We start from the raw sequence: 18,634 nt of genomic DNA on the forward strand, positions 1-18,634 counted from the left end.
GAATTTTTTTTGTTCTCTTTATTTTTTACATCATATGGCAGCAATCTATTCAAAGGCTGAACAAAATTTAAGCTGCATTTCCCACTATGTTTTAAGAGTTTGGTTTCGTTATTTTACCAGTTTTCAAGTCAGAACCTTATAGCAGCCTCTTTAACTGGTAAATTTAGCTAACAGAGTAAAAGGAAACACTGCCTCATCTCTATAACTAAGCTGTGTTGATGAGGAGTTGAGATTTTTCTTCTTCCTTTATAAAATAATGCTCACGGACTAAACAGCTGCTATAGTATGTGGGATACAGTAGTGAAAGCCTTTTATGCCAGCAGATTGTATCTTGGTACTAGGCAGCAAAAATCTTTCTTATCACTGTGTATACTATACCTTTTGTCCTGGAGGTCCCTGAGGTCCCTAAAAAGGAGAACAATGGAATTAACATAATAATGTAGACAATTTAACTAATTTAATAACTAATTAAAATAAAATAAATTAATTAATAATTTAATTTAAAAACTAATTAAAAACATGCCCTATTCTGCAACTGCCTATCTTGGGTCAAAGTCAGTTAACGCTTTGTACATTAGGGAAAACATAAGTGTTCTGCAAAAATACAATAGATATTTTTCTCTTCCTGAATATTAGTTATGGCCTGCTAGACCCCTTTCTTTTTCTTTGGTTATCTTCTATATTATACCTATTCTTTGTGTTGCTGTATAGGGAATCACTTTTCAAACAAAATTGTTAGAAAAACAATTTATGAACTTCCACATTATAAACTCAATTGGTCAAGTATTTCAACCATAAATGTGAGCAATTAAAGTGAGGAAAACTTTACCTTTTGTTAATTAAATGATAATGGAGGTTGCAGAGGTAATGTGAAGGCAGTGAGGAAAACAGAACTTTTGTGAATTAAATGCAGAATTAGGGCACGTTTACCTTAGTATTGTGTGTAGGACTGAAGGCTTATAGCGGGAAACAATGTTAAGCATTGCTATCAACTATTCCCATCCTCTAGCTGTGAAAAACTGCAATCCAGGATTGTCTCTTAAAATGGGATTTAATTAGGCTGTTATGATTGCTCTTTTAGCTAAGGAGCCAGATAAAACTTGTTAATTAAACATATAAATAAACAATGCATTGTTGTGCATGAGTTTGGAATACAGTAGGTTCTCTAAAAATAACCTTTTCATTTATTACAATATTATAACATAATATTGACATATTTTTCTTTCTGTTCCCAGAGGGAAATGAATCATATACACTAAAAAAAGGTCTTTCTTCAGCAAAAAGGCTGCCTGCAGCAGTTGTGGCTGAATATGCCAACTGTAATTAAAACCACCCTCAGAATGCATTTCACCATTTATTCATACTGACATGTGTTCCTTGCCCTGTGAACTTGAAGCTCAGTGAGTTGAGTCAAATGCTAGCTATATTCTGGAAACTCTCTAGATGGCCATAGAAGAGGTTTAGTACTTCAAATCAAGAAGACTTTGCATTTTATTTATTTATAATGTATTTATAACTTTCTTTCCTGCCTATCTTTCTTCAGACTTTCAGAAACAACAAAGGAATACAATCTATTAATACATATACAAACTGACTTAACAGGCTAGCTGAACAGCAGAGGATACAATGCTAGTTTTGGCAAGTATGCTGCATGGATATCTTGCAGCTTTTGTGGAAGAAACTTTTTAAAATAATGTATCTTAGCATTTTACATTTTTTGTTCTTGCATTTTTGTTTTGTTATTGGTTTATTTGGTTTTCTTGCAATATTTTATAATAGTTCTAACAATTTAACATGCTGTTAAGAAATGTTACCCAATGTTACACAAACAGGGACAGTTGTTCTGTGTTTTATAAGTAAGTGCTCTGGACCTCCTGAAGGTATCAAATTCAGCACTGTGAGAGGTGAGATCTTAAACTTGTCATATGACACAATCAAACAAAACTTTTTGTTATCAAATTTCAATATCCATTAATAAACACATGACTGAAAATTCTGTTTTTATGTTGGGAATCAGCAGTTTTTCTCCAATTTCATCAAGTAGCAGAAGAGATACTTCTTGTATAAAAAGAAGTTTAAAAACAATAAAACAGAAGCAGTTCTTTTATGCCTTCTGCAATTTAACATCCTCTTGATATGTGTAGGAGATCAGTAGAGTGAGCCCAAGGCAGGATCAAATGTGTTATCAGTTTGGAATCGCTACACTCCCACAAGAAATCCAAGCCTAGCCCCCCATGAATTCTGTTGCCAATTTTGCTTGATCGTTCATAGATCAGATTCTTGTGTATAAGTTCCATGTCATAAACAGCCATTTGGACAACCATTTGTCTGAAATGGTATAGGGTTTCCTGCCTGAGCTGGAGGTTGGACTAGATGACCTCCAAGGTCCTTTCCAACATCATCATCATCATCATCATCATCATCATCATCATCATCATCATCATCATCATTAGCCTTGAACTCAACTCCTGTGCCTGGTTCTTGCACCTAACAATAGGTTAGGCAACAACTCCAGGATTCTAGGCAGCATATGAATTCTGGGAATTGTATTCTAAAGATTTCTGGAGGACCCTGGTTGTAAATGTTTTAGCCACAAGTAAAAATCTGATAATATATGGAGTTTGTAAAGGATTCAAAACTATAAATCTGATATATTTAATAAATTTGGATTCAAAGAGTTAAAAATGATTTGTTCTGCTAAATAAAAGTAATATTTTTTTCAAAAGTGAGGAAGTATCTGTAACATTATCATTCTTCACTACATAGTCTCACATCTCATGTATAAATGTTATACCTGAGACACTTTGAGTGTGAGATGGATGGTACCTAAATTAGATAGATAGATAGATAGATAGATAGATAGATAGATAGATAGATAGATAGATAGATAGATAGATAGATAGATAGATAGATAGATGGATGGATGGATGGATGGATGGATGGATGGATGGATGGATGGATGGATGGATGGATGGATGTTTTAACCTTTTTCAATGAGCAGAAACAAAAAGTTATATCACTTCTTTAATTAATTTGCCAAACATAACTACTGAGCATTTTACATTTTCCTTTGAGGAAAGAAATTGCTGGTTTCAGTTATGGCACCTTTGCTCTAGAACAGGGCTTTTCAACCAGTAGTACATTGGCACCTGGCAGGTGGTATGTGACCAACCTAGAAAAGTGGTAGCGGGGGAGGGGAATGAGCTGAACCGGTGGCAGCACCACACAAGTCTGAGTGAGAGACAGCTGGAGCTGCAGGGTTGTGAGGAGTCAGTGGAAGCGCCAGGATCAGTGCCAGGCTCCAGCTGGAGCTTGGTGCTGATCCTGGCACTTCTGAGCCCGGAAGAAGCACCGATCAGCTGGAATGTTGCAGCATCTCCAGGCTCTTGTGTTTTACATTCAGATGCTTGGCAACTGATTCATATTTATGACGGTTACAGTGTCCCAGGGTCATGTGAAGTGACCAAAACCTGCTGCAACCACCCAGCAGACAGGGGAAACCAAACGCCCCTCCACCCCCACCCCCCGCTGCCAATCCTCAACAGAAATGCTCACAAGAATGAAAACCTCGGACAGGAGAAAGAGCACTGCCGGGCAGGCAGGCAGGTGTCTTGCTGGGCTGTGGCTTGGGCGGCACTTTTTTCAGTGCCATTGTAACTTTGAACAGTCACTAAGCAAACTGTTGTAAGTTGAGGACTACCTGTACTTCATCACTTGTTTCCTTTTTTTTTGTCATCAAGTTTTTGACACCTTGCTTGGTGACTGGTGATATCGGATGTTGCCATATCCTAAAAGTGGTACAATGGGTGAAAAGGTTGAAAAGGACTTCCGGTTTGCCAATGCCGCCGTTATGGATGTCTGGAGGATGGCTCTTGTCTTCCACGTCCAGTTTCGCATCACTGGGGGGGGGTCCTAAAAGGGCCGAAGAGTTGCCCTGGAGGGGCGACCAGCAAGAAGGGGCTTTTGCAGAAACACGGGGGAGCCGGAACCCTCCCGTTAGTGCCTGCATTCCCTTCGAACCGGCAGATGAAAAACCAGCCATAGCAACATGGCCGGTTACTAGGCTGCAGACAGCCGAAGTCACACTTACCATCAGGCAACATTAAAGCAGTGTGGAAGAGACTGGGTAAGATCTGTCTCTTATACTCCAATCTTCTTCCTTTCACCTAAATAAGCTGCTAAGTACCTTCCCCCCTGCAAAGAGGGAGGGGGGAGTTCAACCCTCCCTTCAAAATAGCGGCGATTGAGCCTCCAGAAATGTTTTTAAAAAAACATTGAAAAAACGAATTGGACCTCAACTAGAACTTTATAACTTGTGGACTAAAAGCTTTTGACTATCTACTCCTTACTTCCTACTCTTATTTGAAAATTTGGCTTTGCTCTTCTAAAATAGAAGAAACAATTGAAAAGAGATTAACAGATACTTCCCTAAAAGAAAAGAAAAGATTTTTTTAAGCACTTGGGAGACACCCAGTGGCTAAACCTGAAATTGCAATCTGACGCTCTTAAAAAAAAAGAGAGAGAGAAGAGACTTGGCTGATACCTTTAACCTTGAACACCAGATGTGAGACTACACCATGGAAGAAATACAAAACCAAATCTATGCTATGATGAAAATAACCTGCCAAACCTATCAGTTCCTTTCTATAGCCGGTGATGAAATAAGAGCTTTTGGAAAAAAAGCTAGAAAGCCTCTTGGTTAAGCAAACTCAAATTGTGACAACTAATAATCTATCGGGACCGGACATAACAGAAGAAATTGAACAACCAAATACATTGACAGAAGTTTAAACTACTCAACAAGCACAGACATTTGAAGATCAAAATGAGGAAACAGATGGAAGGAAAAATACACAGTCCAGGACAATTATATCAAGAGGAGAAAATAATGAGAAGATTTGGTGCTTTTATTAGACCCCCCCAACCCTTCAAAAATGGAGATTGGAGGGTCATTTCAATACGATACAATAACACAAGAATTTTTTGATGACCCTGAAGCAAGGAAATGAAAAATGACATGGCAAAGGAAAAAAAGCAAGAATACGATTGAAGAAGAATGGACATATTTAAGAGGCCTGAAACGGAAAACACTAAAATAGACAGGATTGTAATTAGATTACGAGAGATTGTTTTGATGAGTAGATAAAAATATTGGCTAATTTTTAAAAAAGTACTCAGATGTATAAATATTAACAGTTAAATTGAAATATTGAGATGTTCAAATGAAATTGATTAAGATTTATATATCTTAAGAATGATTTAATGTAATTAATATACTTGGATGTAGTGATATGAAAGGATGTATTAAATGTTGAAAAGGTAGAAACTTTAATAATAATAATAATAATAATAATAATAATAATAATAATAATAATAATAATAATAATAATAAGAAGAAGAAGAAGAAGAAGAAGAAGAAGAAGAAGAAGAAGAAGAAGAAGAAGAAGAAGAAGAAGAAGAAGAAGAAGAAGAAGAAGAAGAAAAGTTGAAAAGTCCTGCTCTAGAACAGGGTCCCTCTAGAAAGTATCCTGAATTCAGATGGCCTTCTGAAATGTAGTGAAGCCTGAATGTTTTTAAAGATTTCTGGCCTATCATTATTCAGCCCCAGTATTTTAAATTATACTCTCTAGTACTATTACTTTTATTTTGATTTGTTATGAATTTGTATTATGTGATTAGATTAATGAGGCTGGATTTTTTATTATTATTATTATTACTACTGTTATTAATGGACGTTTTTCACATTTATGTCATTTCATGTTGTTGTATGCCATTGTGAAGCTACATGATTTGGAAGCAAATATATTTAATGAACAATTATCCTGGTAAGAAGAATATATCTTCTACCAAACAGAAAATGAAAATATAAACATACTTACCACCAAACCTTGTTCACCTGGTTTTCCAGGTTCTCCCTTAAAATGCAAAATAGTGATAGAATTAAAAAGGAGACGAATAGACAAAAATGATACCAAGCATAGATCCACTAATAGCTATTTACTGTAAAGGTTATATGATGCTTTCATGGATCGTACATTGCAGAAGGAAAAGTTACTGTACTCATGCTTTCTTTGTACGTGTCCTAAACACTGCACAACTCAAAATACACCAAGATAAAACAAGATAACAGAAAAAAACAGACAAGAAACCTGATGGAGAAGGAGGAGGAGGAGGAGGAGTCAAAATCCCACCCCCTAGAATTTCCACCAATGTCTAATATCCAGTGAAAAGGGCACCAACCACCCTCGCCCTAGGCCCGGGAAAACAATCAGGTATTTATGGCTTTTTAGAATAGCACACTTCCAGGGTTCTGATAGATTAGATTGTTTAATTAATTTTTTATACTGTTTAATTGAATTTTGCTGTGTTCTACCGGTAATTGTATCCACATTTTTAATGAGGTGTTAAATAATAAAGTAAAATCATCTACATCGTCTGGCTTCTATTTTTCTAAACCGCCAGTTTTTCACTCAAACACAAAATGCTAGGGCACATCCTCTAGCTCACTTTATTTTTATCTCACTTTATTTTATCTTGTCATACTCTATTTTTTCTTATTTTATTTCATTTTTGTCTTATCAAATCCTATCTTATTTTACTGTGGCTGTCATCCATTATTTCTTGATGTGGTCAACTGACTAATCATAAAATTACTTATACTATAAATTATAATAATAAAAGATGTAGGAAGAGTTTCCTAGATGTTCTGTCTCCTCACATAGTTTTAGTTAAGTTCATGTATTTCCTTAAATGTTATTCTTACAAAATAGGAGAACACAGTAGTATTTCCTTTAACACTAATTTCCTGGACTGGTAACTGATAAAAGATTAAAATTTTTAATGTAATTTTTCACAGAAAAACTTTTCTAGATAGATCTTAAATATACGAATTTAAATATACAAATTTAATATAGAAATTAATTATATCAATTTATGAATTTATTTATTTATTTATATTTAAATTTATATACCGCCCTATTCCCGTAGGATTCAGGGCGGTTTACAGGGAAAATTAAAAGTTAAAATACATCATATACAATTAAAAACGATTAAAACTAAGATTAAATTAATCCCTGAATTTAACTAAAACCCCATTAATTAAAAATTAAAACCCCTCAGTCTGGGCCAGACAACTCAAAAAACCAAGTTTTCAAGTCCCTACGAAATGAGCGAAGGTCGGGGGCGGTCCTAAGCTCCGTGGGGTTGCTTCTGGCATACAAGGCTCTGAAAATTTTAATTACCGGTAACTATTACAATCTGTAGAAAACATAACCAAAATAGTTTTTTTTAAAATTGTTATCCTAAGATGCATGCATTCATAGAGCTACTTATTCATTAACAAAAAAATCCATTAACTTTGATTAAAAATTAGGAAAAAAATAAAAAAATAAAGAAGTTAACATAATAACTTGCCATTATTTAATATACTATTTTATTATTGTATCGTTGTGCTATAATAATTTTTATTGGAGAAATAAAAATAATATCAAAGTACCATTTCAGCAAAAGGTTATTAACCCTAAAGGGTTTGTTAAAAAAAAGTTTTCACCAGCTCTGCTAAGTCCAGCACTTGCTTTTCAGATAGATATTTTGAAATGAAACAAGTTAGTTAATTCACTGTCTATCTACACCAGTGATGTTAACGTATGATGCATATGATGTGTAATATCTATGATGACTGACTCACCGGCACCCCAGGCATTCCTCGTGGCCCATCTTTGCCAGTATCTCCAGGAGGCCCTCTTGGTCCAGGGGGTCCAGGAGGTCCAGGAGGTCCAACTTGCCCTTGATCACCCTGAACACCCATCAATAAGACCAATGTTAATATGTTCAAACAATCCACTATAATAAAGAATGTTCAAGAAATCGTGCATACAAAAAAGGTCAAAATAATTGATTGACAAGGATTTTAGTCAGTATGTGTATAACTAAGTACTCATATTTATCATATACTAGGCAATCTGTGACATGCTGGGTCACCATTTCAAAGATGTTACCTTACCTAAACAGAGAAACAGAGGAATCATCAGTTGATGCAGAAGCAGGAATAACTTTTGATTTGCCTTTTTCCATTGACTTTCCTTGTGGGAAGCTGACAGGGAACACTGAACCCTTCCTTCCTTCCTTCCTTCCTTCCTTCCTTCCTTCCTTCCTTCCTTCCTTCCTTCCTTCCTTCCTTCCTTCTCTCCCTCCCTCCCTCCCAATTTTTTTTTGATAACAAAGAACTGGTTACATCTAAGAAAAGAGAAGGAATTGGATTTAGGCCTGCAATTCCTAAACAATTTATTGGCATTAATTATGCACGATCACTTAATGCTGATAGCTACTTCTTTTAGGCAAGAACATGGCCTCAGTTTATCCTTTTTAAAAGTTCTGTTGGATTATGACTTCCTGTTCTTTGTGGCCTCTGAAGCTATTTTAAAAACAGCATCAGTCATCTTGACTGGAAAGTGACAAAATTCACAAGCATAATAAAGCAATGCATTCTTAAACCATAAGTAAGCACACATTTAACATGCAAGTAATAGAGAATGTGCAGGAAAATTATTCTCCATTTGTACATGACACAAACTACAATGATCTTGTGAAAGTTCTACATTTGAAGAATACCCAGAAAAGATTATCTCTGATTTATTTCAAATTATCTCAAATATTTCACAGATATTTGTCCGCAGGGAGAAAACCATTTCTTTGGATGCTGTATTAAAGGTTGAGCAATTAGAGTTAAATGGAGGCTATAAAACTTTTATGATAGGTTACAAAATTAGTTCATGAGTTTCAGCAAGTGAGCACCGATTGACATCTAAGGGGGCAGTGAAATATGACTTCTTGCTGAAATCTGTACAACATTTTTTAAGCTTTATGTCAGATAGGTTTATATTTATTTTCTTTTTTTAAGCAATCTTTTTATAAGTACAATTAAGAATATCAACTTGATGGACGTCAGTCTATCCACTTCACAATGCATCATGCTGAGTAATTAACAATTAAATTAAAAATCACTCTTCCTTCAAAAATACTGTTTTATCCAATTTCCAATAAAATTAAAAAGCCCAAACAGGTCACTTGATAAAATTAATTACCACTATAAAATGAAACCCCATGAATTTTATGTGGCTGTTTAAAAAGAAAAAGTAAACATCCATTTCATTAATAATAATATAGTTCAAACAAAGCTTCATCAATATTTATAATTTAGCAATCAGCTGCAAGCAAGAGAATGGGAAAAGTTCAGAGAGAGATGAAGCACTACCTTAATGAGGCGGCGTTTAATGAGCTGCTGATCAGCAGAGAGAAACCCATGATTGATTTTAGGAAACACCATCTGATCAGGCAGGTGAGGTCAAAGGTTGAAGTGCAGAGGTGAAAGAATTGAAGAACAGACATCAGAAGGCACCAAAGAAGAAATAGAAAGATATACATTAGACTTGTAATAGCAAATATAACTTCCAACTGGTGCTTCTGTCTATCAAAAGAATCTATGCTTTGTTTTAGAATTATTGCCCAGATGCACAAGGTGGGAGGTAGAGCCTCCATGGTGCTGTCCTTTTATGAAATAAGTGGTAGCATGAAATTGCTCTCAAAACTTCTAATTGGACTTCAAATTTTAAAATATGGAAAATCAAATTGAAATGTTTTTATTTCACATCACCAGCAAAGATTCCAAGACACAAAGCACCAGTTCAGCTTTAGTCAGACTTTCCAAATAGCATATGATGCCAGGTGCAATAGGACCTTTAAATAGGCATAATGGCCTGCTGGTCCCTAGGTGGGTAAAATCATGATTAATTAATTATTAAAGAATGCAAGGGTATGTGACTATATCACCACCGATAAAATAAATGGTGAATATTATTAGTAAGATTTATACACTCTTTTAATCTTTGTTTGATTGTTTTATATAAGTAGAGTGTTTTGGCCATAAAAAGTATTTACAGAAATACCACCATATAAGTTTGGGTTTATCTAATGCAGTTCTGACTGATCCCTCTGCAATGCAACATCATTGAAGAAATAAGGATCATATAAGGGATGATCAGGTGAATTGACCAGCTTCTGAAAGCAAATTCATTAGCCGTGACATCTGTATGCTGATATAGAAAGACTGCCTAGCTGATGCAAATTGGCCACAAACCTTGACGGTGAGGATCTGATTACTGTGAAGGGCGGCAACTGTGGGGAAGCCTGGCAGACCCTAGGGACATACACACACACAAAATACCAAAATAACACGACACAAAACGTCACACAGAATGGCAACGTAACAACAGACACAACATTAGGTTTATAACTCAATCTTCAGATTTGTTATAGATGGTGGCATCTTATATATTTCATTTTCTTTTGAACAAATATGGAAGGGTCTCCAGGATTAAAGATGTCACCTAGAAATATAAAATATTGCAAATAACTATTTGAATATTAGTGTCTTATTTATTAGCCACAATGGAAATAGGCCACCTTCTTCAGAATAATGTTATATTGTGGATTTAGGAATGTTAAATTAAATCTATAAGTGAACAAAAACTCTGAAATGATATATCTTTTAAAGTTTAATAGGTTTTTTTTTGTTACCATGTAACGTAAAGAACATAAAGTATCAGTGACACACAAACATACAGGTACATTAAATTGAACATTTTACTATGTTGGAACTAAAGAGTTAAAGATGTATCTTTCACATTAATCAGAATTAAATTTTTTAATATCCTTACAAACTAAGAAAAGATTATCAGATGCAAGAGAAGATATGTACATCTGATTTCTTCCAACTTTCCAGTACTGTTTTGGGAGATAGTGGGGAAGGGTAAATAGATTATAAAAAAGGATAAATTTCACACTTACTGGAACAGATTTGTTGAGTATACTTTTTTAAAACAACCAAACTTCCAATCATTCAGGAGAAAAACAAACAAATAAATGTACATACAGTACATTTATGCACAAATCCCATGCATATCTGTGTGGAAATAATTCTTATGAAATGTAACGAACTTAAAACCCAGGTAAATAGTTATAGGAGTTTTAAAAATTATTAGTCCTGTGGTAGTTTCAAATGATTCGGAATTTGTTTTCAGTTTGGGTGGCTCCTTCTACTGGCATGCCTTCTATCTATCCTTACATTAGGGAATAGAATTTTAAGCAGAGACTTGCAGAACTGTGGCAAGTTCTTAAAGAGATGGGAGTACCAGACCATCTTATTTGTCTCTTGAGAAACCTATATGCGGGTCAAGAAGCAACAGTGAGAACTGGACACGGAACCACTGATTGGTTCAAAATTGGGAAAGGAGTCCGGCAAGGCTGTATACTGTCGCCCTGCCTATTTAACTTATATACAGAGCACATCATGAGAAAGGCAAGGTTAGATGAATCAAAAGTTGGAATTAAGATTGCCGGAAGAAATAACAACAACCTAAGATACGCAGATGATACCACTCTAATGGCAGAAAGTGAAGAAGAACTAAAGAGCCTCTTGCTGCGGGTGAAGAAGGAGAGTGCAAAACTTGGGTTGAAACTTAACATTAAGAAAACCAAGATCATGGCATCTGGCCCTCTCAATTCCTGGCAAATAAATGGGGAAGAAATGGAGGTAGTGACAGATTTTATTTTCCTGGGCTCCAAGATCACTGCAGATGGGGACTGTAGCCAAGAAATTAAAAGACGCTTGCTCCTGGGGAGGAAAGCCATGGCAAATCTAGACAGCACACTAAAAAGCAGAGACATCACCCTGTCAACAAAAGTGCGTATAGTCAAGGCTATGGTCTTCCCAGTTGCAATGTATGGCAGTGAAAGTTGGACCATAAGAAAGGCTGAGCGCCAAAGAATTGAGGCCTTTGAACTATGGTGCTGGAGAAGACTCCTGCGAGTCCCTTGGACTGCAAGGCGATCAAACCTGTCAGTCCTAGAGGAGATCAATCCTGACTGCTCTTTAGAAGGCCAGATCCTGAAGCTAAAACTCAAATACTTTGGCCACCTAATGAGAAGGAAGGACTCACTGGAGAAGAGCCTAATGCTGGGAAAGATCGAGGGCAATAGAAGAAGGGGACGACAGAGAATGAGGTGGCTGGATGGAGTCACTGAAGCAGTAGGCGTGAGCCTAAATGGACTCCAGAAGATGGTAGAGGACAGGAAGGCCTGGAGGAACGTTGTCCATAGGGTCGCGATGGGTCGGACACGACTTCGCAGCTAACAACAACAACAACAACAGTCAAATTTTGGTCTTTTCTCCTGGAATCTCATGGTTTTATCAAATGCATTGCATTTAGAGGTCCACTCTAATCCTGTACTCAGTTAAATTGGGCATTTTATTGCCTCCCCCCATTGATGGCATAAACAGAGGGGGAGCATCTTTGATTGAAGTTTCCAGTAACTAGCAGGTTCTTTGATTAGTGTTTCTACTTGATTAAGCTGTCTTTGAAGTAACAAAGCAAACTCTCCATGAGGAATGTAGAGTCTGATAAGAACTGGCTCAAATCTGTCAAGGACACTGACTTGAACTTTAGTAACTTGCAAACTCATTATAGTGTGAGAAAAAGATGTCCTGAATATCTAGATGAGTATTAATAAAATCATACTAAGAAACCAAGGAACGTTACATGTTACATGCAAGAACATTTGAATATGTGCATTGTGTCAGAAATGTGTCAAATGATGTTAACCAATGAAAGAACTCAATATATAAAGTAATTCTCCACCTTTCTAAGGGTCGCCTCTACATGGTGAGGTGCTCTCTTTGCTTATGTACATAAATAAGGAATAATTTTTTTTAGTCTACCTTTCCAATTTGGGTAGGGCACAATCGGTTGGATGTGTAATGGCTAATATAACAAAATGAAATCAGATTAATTTGGAATGATTTCTTCTTGATAAATCAATGCTGAGCTTATTAAGCAATAAATTATTTTCTAAATGCTCACAAGCTGACTGTTTATTAATTATGTCATAATTTTCTTCATTATCAGTTCAGCAGTCAATAATTAAATTGGTTATCTTTTATAGCTGGAACAATACTTGCCAATCTGTGATTCTGTGGCATTATGCCTGCCTTCTATGATTTCTCAAACATCATAGAAAGAGACTTGAGGCTTACATTTGCAACTCATTCAAGATCCTTGAAATGATCTTAACTTTATTCACTATAGCCAGGTATTTTTTAAACATCTCTTTTCTTAACTTGGATTGCCACTCCCTTGTTAACTATTCTACTTAAATTAGTTTAAGCACAGTTCCCATTGTGATCTGCTTGATATCTGCCCGATATCATCTACTTTTATTCTAGCAGCATGCCCATTGCTCTTTCATCCTTCATTTTACTACTATCATTATGAGGGTTATATTATAATTATAATAATTTTACTAAAAGTTTTTTAAAAAACTTTTTGTTAATGTTAACTACTTCTGCACATTCCATTTCCTATACATGCCCTTTTTAAAATCTAGCACAGTTGAAAATTCCTTATTAGTCTCAATATTTTCCTCAGTTTCTCATTTTTCCTCATGGGAATTATATGAAATTTTTCTTTCGATGTTTTATTTCTGAGAAGTTCTTAGCATAACTGCATTTACTTTGATTTATGAGTTGCAGTCAATGGGATTTCATCTAGCAATTTCTTTGCTGAAATTGTCTGCCCTGAACTCCACTCAAGTTATGTGTCAATTTCTATTTCTATATTATTCTGAATCTCAAAGTGACATAATCATTACTCCCAAGATTTTCACTGTTTATCCTACTTCAACAAACTTCTTGACCTAGGATGAAATCTAGAAGAGCCAATGCCCTTCTTTACTTTTAAACTTCTGAAAAATTAAACAGTCAAAATTGAGGTGTTTGGGGGATCTTAAAATTTTGATCAAGTTGGTTTTCAAACAGATACTTGAGTACTTCCATTCTATGTCTTTCCTTCCTGAAAGTTCTGAAATCTGATCCAGGAAGACATTATCTTCTAAGTAAGGTTTGATGTATCATAAACCCTCATAATGAAATGTTATTTTTACATTCTTTTTCAGATGTTCAAATTCCTGTATCTTAACCCATATCTACACTCTACGCACATCACTCCTGTTTTGTACAGTCTATTTCTTTTGAATAAGTTAAATTCTTCAGTCCTTTTGTTCTCTTCATGTGTTGACTGAATATCATAACTATATGAAACAGATAGTAAACCTCAGTGTCATGTTTATGAATTGTCAGGAACATCTGGTTAATTTTCATTGGGAACAGAAAAATGAGCTGGGTACATTGCCAATCTATAACTTATTCTTTCAGTCAAAGAAGACTCTCACAACTGATCTAACATACTGTATATTGAGCCACTAAATTTCAGCTGCATAGGGAAATAACTTGCAAACACCATCTCTATGTAAGTAATATAATAAATACAATTGAATATCATACTGATAAACAATTGAAGAGTATTGAATACTTGGCTAATCAGTTAACATTTTTTCCTTTACATTTCCTCAAAGTTGAGAAATCTATGTGAGAAGACTTACTGTAAATATATATATATATATATATATATATATATATATATATATATATATATATATATATATATATATATATATATATATATATATATATTATATAATATATATATGTATGTATGTATGTATGTATGCATGCATGTATGTATTCTCTATATTTTCCCTCTACTTTCCTTCATAATACAGCTACTATGCTTGTCCTGCCTTTGCTCCACTTCCTTCTGGTCTATTGAGCAGCTGAAGCTAATATAGAAGACTTTCCATTATGTTGCAAGCTTTCCTACATTATTGTGAACAATTGCAGCTGCAGTATGAAACACTTGGCAGTGAAGACTGAACACTGGACTTTCCTGATAGGAAAAGTTATTTACATTACTATTGAGGACTGTACGTTATCCTGAATAGCAAAACATTCAGGCTGAGGAGTATTTTTTTTATTCCCTGGCTTATGCTGTGAGCTGCCATGGGCATCACTGAGACTGAGGCCAATTTTTGCCTGAAGTTCAGCCTGAAGGATGAAGGTTAGAGAAGATGCATGACTATAGATGCTGCAGCTCTAGTGTCTGACCATGATCAAATAGCCTTTCACCTCCAGAGAGAGCCATTACTGTCATACTGAAGATCAAAGAGTTGAATGGTGTGGCAATACGAGGATCTACAGCCAGACTCTCAGGAAGTAATTTGTGCACTGTAGTTCAAGATGTGGAGACACTAATAAGTCTAGAAGAGGCCTTACAAGGCTGCTTCAGAGACCAAATAATTACCAGAGACAACTTTGATATCATTGCCTCTTACATTCTGTGGCTGGGACCGATAATTTTGCCTTGCTTACTTTATTCTTGATTCTCACCTATACCTTGATAGTGTTTTTTATTTGATATAGGATTTCTTATTCTTGGCTTAAAGAATAGATCTGATCTAAAGTATAGATCACTGTTCTGCTTAGTGACTTTGTGGGGAGTGATATGTGTACTCCTGTCATCAGCTGTCTGATTATTGTCTTTTGTCTCCTGTGAGTCTGGAGAAAATTATATTTAGTTATTCATTTATGACTCCATTTTTTTCTCTTTTATTGAGCAATGGCATCAGGAAATGAACTTTATACCAAAGCACCAGGTGAGGAAAGCATCTATCACCATAGTCTGGTTACTATACACACAATCACTGTCCAGTTCACAAAACTTCAATATCATTACTAATTAAAGTTCAAAAACTTGCTATTTTTATTCACTTGTTTTCATATTTGTATATTGCTTACTTAAATAACCCTAGTACACAGCTGCTTGTGCAGATATTGTAGGATTTTTTCTTCCTTGCTGCCTTGGCAGGAGCAATGAAGTTTTTGTTTATTCTTAGCTATACAAACATACATATACCTACAAAGATTCATGCAACAAAACTAGAACTGCCACCTGCTGCCCATTTGCACTTCATATATTCATAGTCAGCTGTTATTATTTCACATCAAATCACTCAGTTAACTAAAGTGATCCTGACAGTTTATATGCTGGCCTCCCCATCCTACACTTCAAGCTCCAATTAATCTCTCGGACTGGCTGCTTATTATTCTACCTGATTCAAGAAAAAGATTGTTGTTTATCATTTTCTATACAGCCTCAAGGTTCACAACAAGAACTTCTTTACATTAAACTCTTTTATTGTTATTTCTGCTTCCTCAATCAGCAGCTAAATTTAAACAATGACACAATTCAGAAGCTGACAAAACAAAAGGTTATTCTTCATCACATTTTCATTCATTCAAAACAGTTTCCATAGAGAGAAACTTTGCAAACATATCAGATTGTAGTAATCTATCTCAAACCTTAATTGTTTGACTTACTATGCTTCTTGATAATAAACCTACATCCTCTAGCAGATAATTCACAGTAATTTTAATTTGATTTCTGGTGTGGCTCATCTTTCCCGGAAATCCAGCAATATCATTCTCCTAATGATATTGTATAATAGAAGAAATGGTATGGCACATAAATAATCTGTGCAGTGCAAAGCATATTCTCAAAGTTCAGCTCTCATCAGAGATTTTGTTTAATAGACTCTAATCCAATAAGATTATTGACTTTGCAACCTCAGTCCATCCACAAACTAAGAAAGGCCCAGGCCTATAATGAAAATGAATGTGGCATTCATCTCAACCTATTACTAAAAAGTCTATAGCACTGTTTGTCTTTTTTTTATTACTGCACAATTTATGTATTAGAGGTAATAAAAAAATAAACAAAATGTAATCATATAAGAATATTAATCTGAATTTTACTCCAGCAAAACAATGTGTCCAATCACTAAGATTAAGACAGGAGAAGATATAAAGGAAAATTCTCACTGCCTTCACTTTCTGGAACTTAATATGCCAGTTGAAGACATTTGAAAGATGCTATCAGTTGCATGCAGACCCAACGGTTAAACAAATTATTTAGAAAACACCCATGTGAATAAAATAATTTTATGAGCTACACCTAGACTGCAAAACTAATAAAAAATCAGCTGCTGGTTGATGATTGTGAAGCTTAATAAACAATAAATCTTCCCTATGTTAGGAATGAATTAATCATTTGCAGAAAGAAGATAGAAAATAGATTAGCAAATTCAATTAAAGCTATTTCTTGTAGTCAACATCTCTTTTCATTAATTACTGTTCTGGTTGGATGATAAATCATAAATCGGGTGGCAATGTTCTTTTAAGTAGAAGTCACTTAATCTTTAAAGGCCTGCCTGGATCTCCCCACCCCCCCAATAGTTTCAAGTAAGCAAAAGCTAAAACCTGGTCTATCAAATGAATTCTTGTTTTCTTAGTAAAGTCCTGGAATATCTTCAAACATTGGAGGAAATAAGCATTTTTTAAAAGTGGTTAACAGAAATCTGTACTATATTAAATTTCATACCTGTATAAAGATGCATTGTGATAATTTTATGACATTTTCCAATGAGGACAAAAGATGAACTATTACTAATTTTAAAAATACAGGAAATTATCTACCAATTATGAAATAAAATAGGGGAAAGCATAATCATGTCTTCCATATATCTAGCTAGTGCATTTAGAAAAATGCATGAAAAACTGAAATATTGAAGACAACGGCAATCTTTTTTCTAGATGTTGAAAATATCAACGAGGCTCTTTTTAGTTATCTTTAATGTTCTCAGAGCAAATCTATCTATTGAAAGCAGAAATATGCAATAATAATTTGTCAGTTTCTGAAATGCTGGTCAAGATCCAAAAAGGTGGAAGAGAAATTTTTGCCTACATTGCTTCAAACTAGAGAAAGCACTGAAAGACGTATCTGCTGCTTTGATCTGCACATTGGGGGGGGGGAATCTCTGGGAAAGATGCTGTTGTTGTGCAATTTTTTCTACAGTGAAGAGATGCCTCTGTGAATGACTAACTACTAGAGTTTTGGATTCCTGCCAATCAAATCAAGAGGCACACTTCCAAGTAAAATATTGAAAATTAGATTGATAGATTATTAAAATCTTTAGTACCTACCATGCAAAATTTCATAGCTAAAATAAAGACACACTTCAACAGCCTAATGCTAAAACATACTTCCTAAAACACATTGGGTGATATCCAGCTGTCCATCCTCTGCAGAAAAAACAGCATTTGTCAGCAGTAGCTTAATCATTCATTCTTTGTTCTGCAGCTTCACATTTCCAAAATTTGCTTCTGAACAATGTGGAAAGTAGCATGAAAACCATGATCATTTTGTTGACTGATGTTTTTCATCTAATCAGAAACTTAGCTGGGGCTCTAAAATCCAATTGCATCATTAACTTTCCACTTAATTGTGGAGCCTGTCTTCCACTGAAGTAAAAATATATATCAAAATCAACATTTCTCTTTGAACTAAAGACCAGGGCTGTGCAAAACTACAAATTTAAAAACAAAGTGGTGTTTAGAAGTGTGTAAAAGCATAAACATATCCCTTCTCTTCAACTTTTTAAACCAAAAGCATCTTTTCCTGAAGCTCATGGTAGCTATGCTATCTTGAGAAGGGATCAAAAATAATTTTTAATCTCTTCAGTTTAAAATCTTCAATGCACATATGCCAATGCAGAAGAAGTAGTTTTTCTCAGCATGACAACAATTCCTTTCCTTAAACATCCTTAGTGCACACTGTAGGGCTTCTGA

The 18,634-nt window shown here is 35.0% G+C and overlaps 1 protein-coding gene across 1 annotated transcript in view; it reads right to left on the bottom strand.

The window, feature by feature from the left end:
• COL25A1 (collagen type XXV alpha 1 chain) overlaps positions 1-18,634 on the bottom strand; it is a gene marked incomplete at its 3' end in the record, with an annotated part of 303,888 nt that overhangs the window by 63,329 nt on the left and 221,925 nt on the right. Inside the window, exons 7-10 of the mRNA XM_081332774.1 lie at positions 9,254-9,325; positions 7,688-7,795; positions 5,880-5,915; positions 379-405 (exon numbers count right to left, since the gene is read on the bottom strand). Of these exons, the coding sequence (XP_081188900.1) occupies positions 379-405; positions 5,880-5,915; positions 7,688-7,795; positions 9,254-9,325 (243 nt within the window). The remainder of the gene's footprint in view (positions 1-378; positions 406-5,879; positions 5,916-7,687; positions 7,796-9,253; positions 9,326-18,634) is intronic.

Source organism: Vipera berus (assembly GCF_964194415.1).
Source record: "Vipera berus genome assembly, chromosome: 7".
NCBI classification, from domain to species: Eukaryota; Metazoa; Chordata; class Lepidosauria; order Squamata; family Viperidae; genus Vipera; species Vipera berus.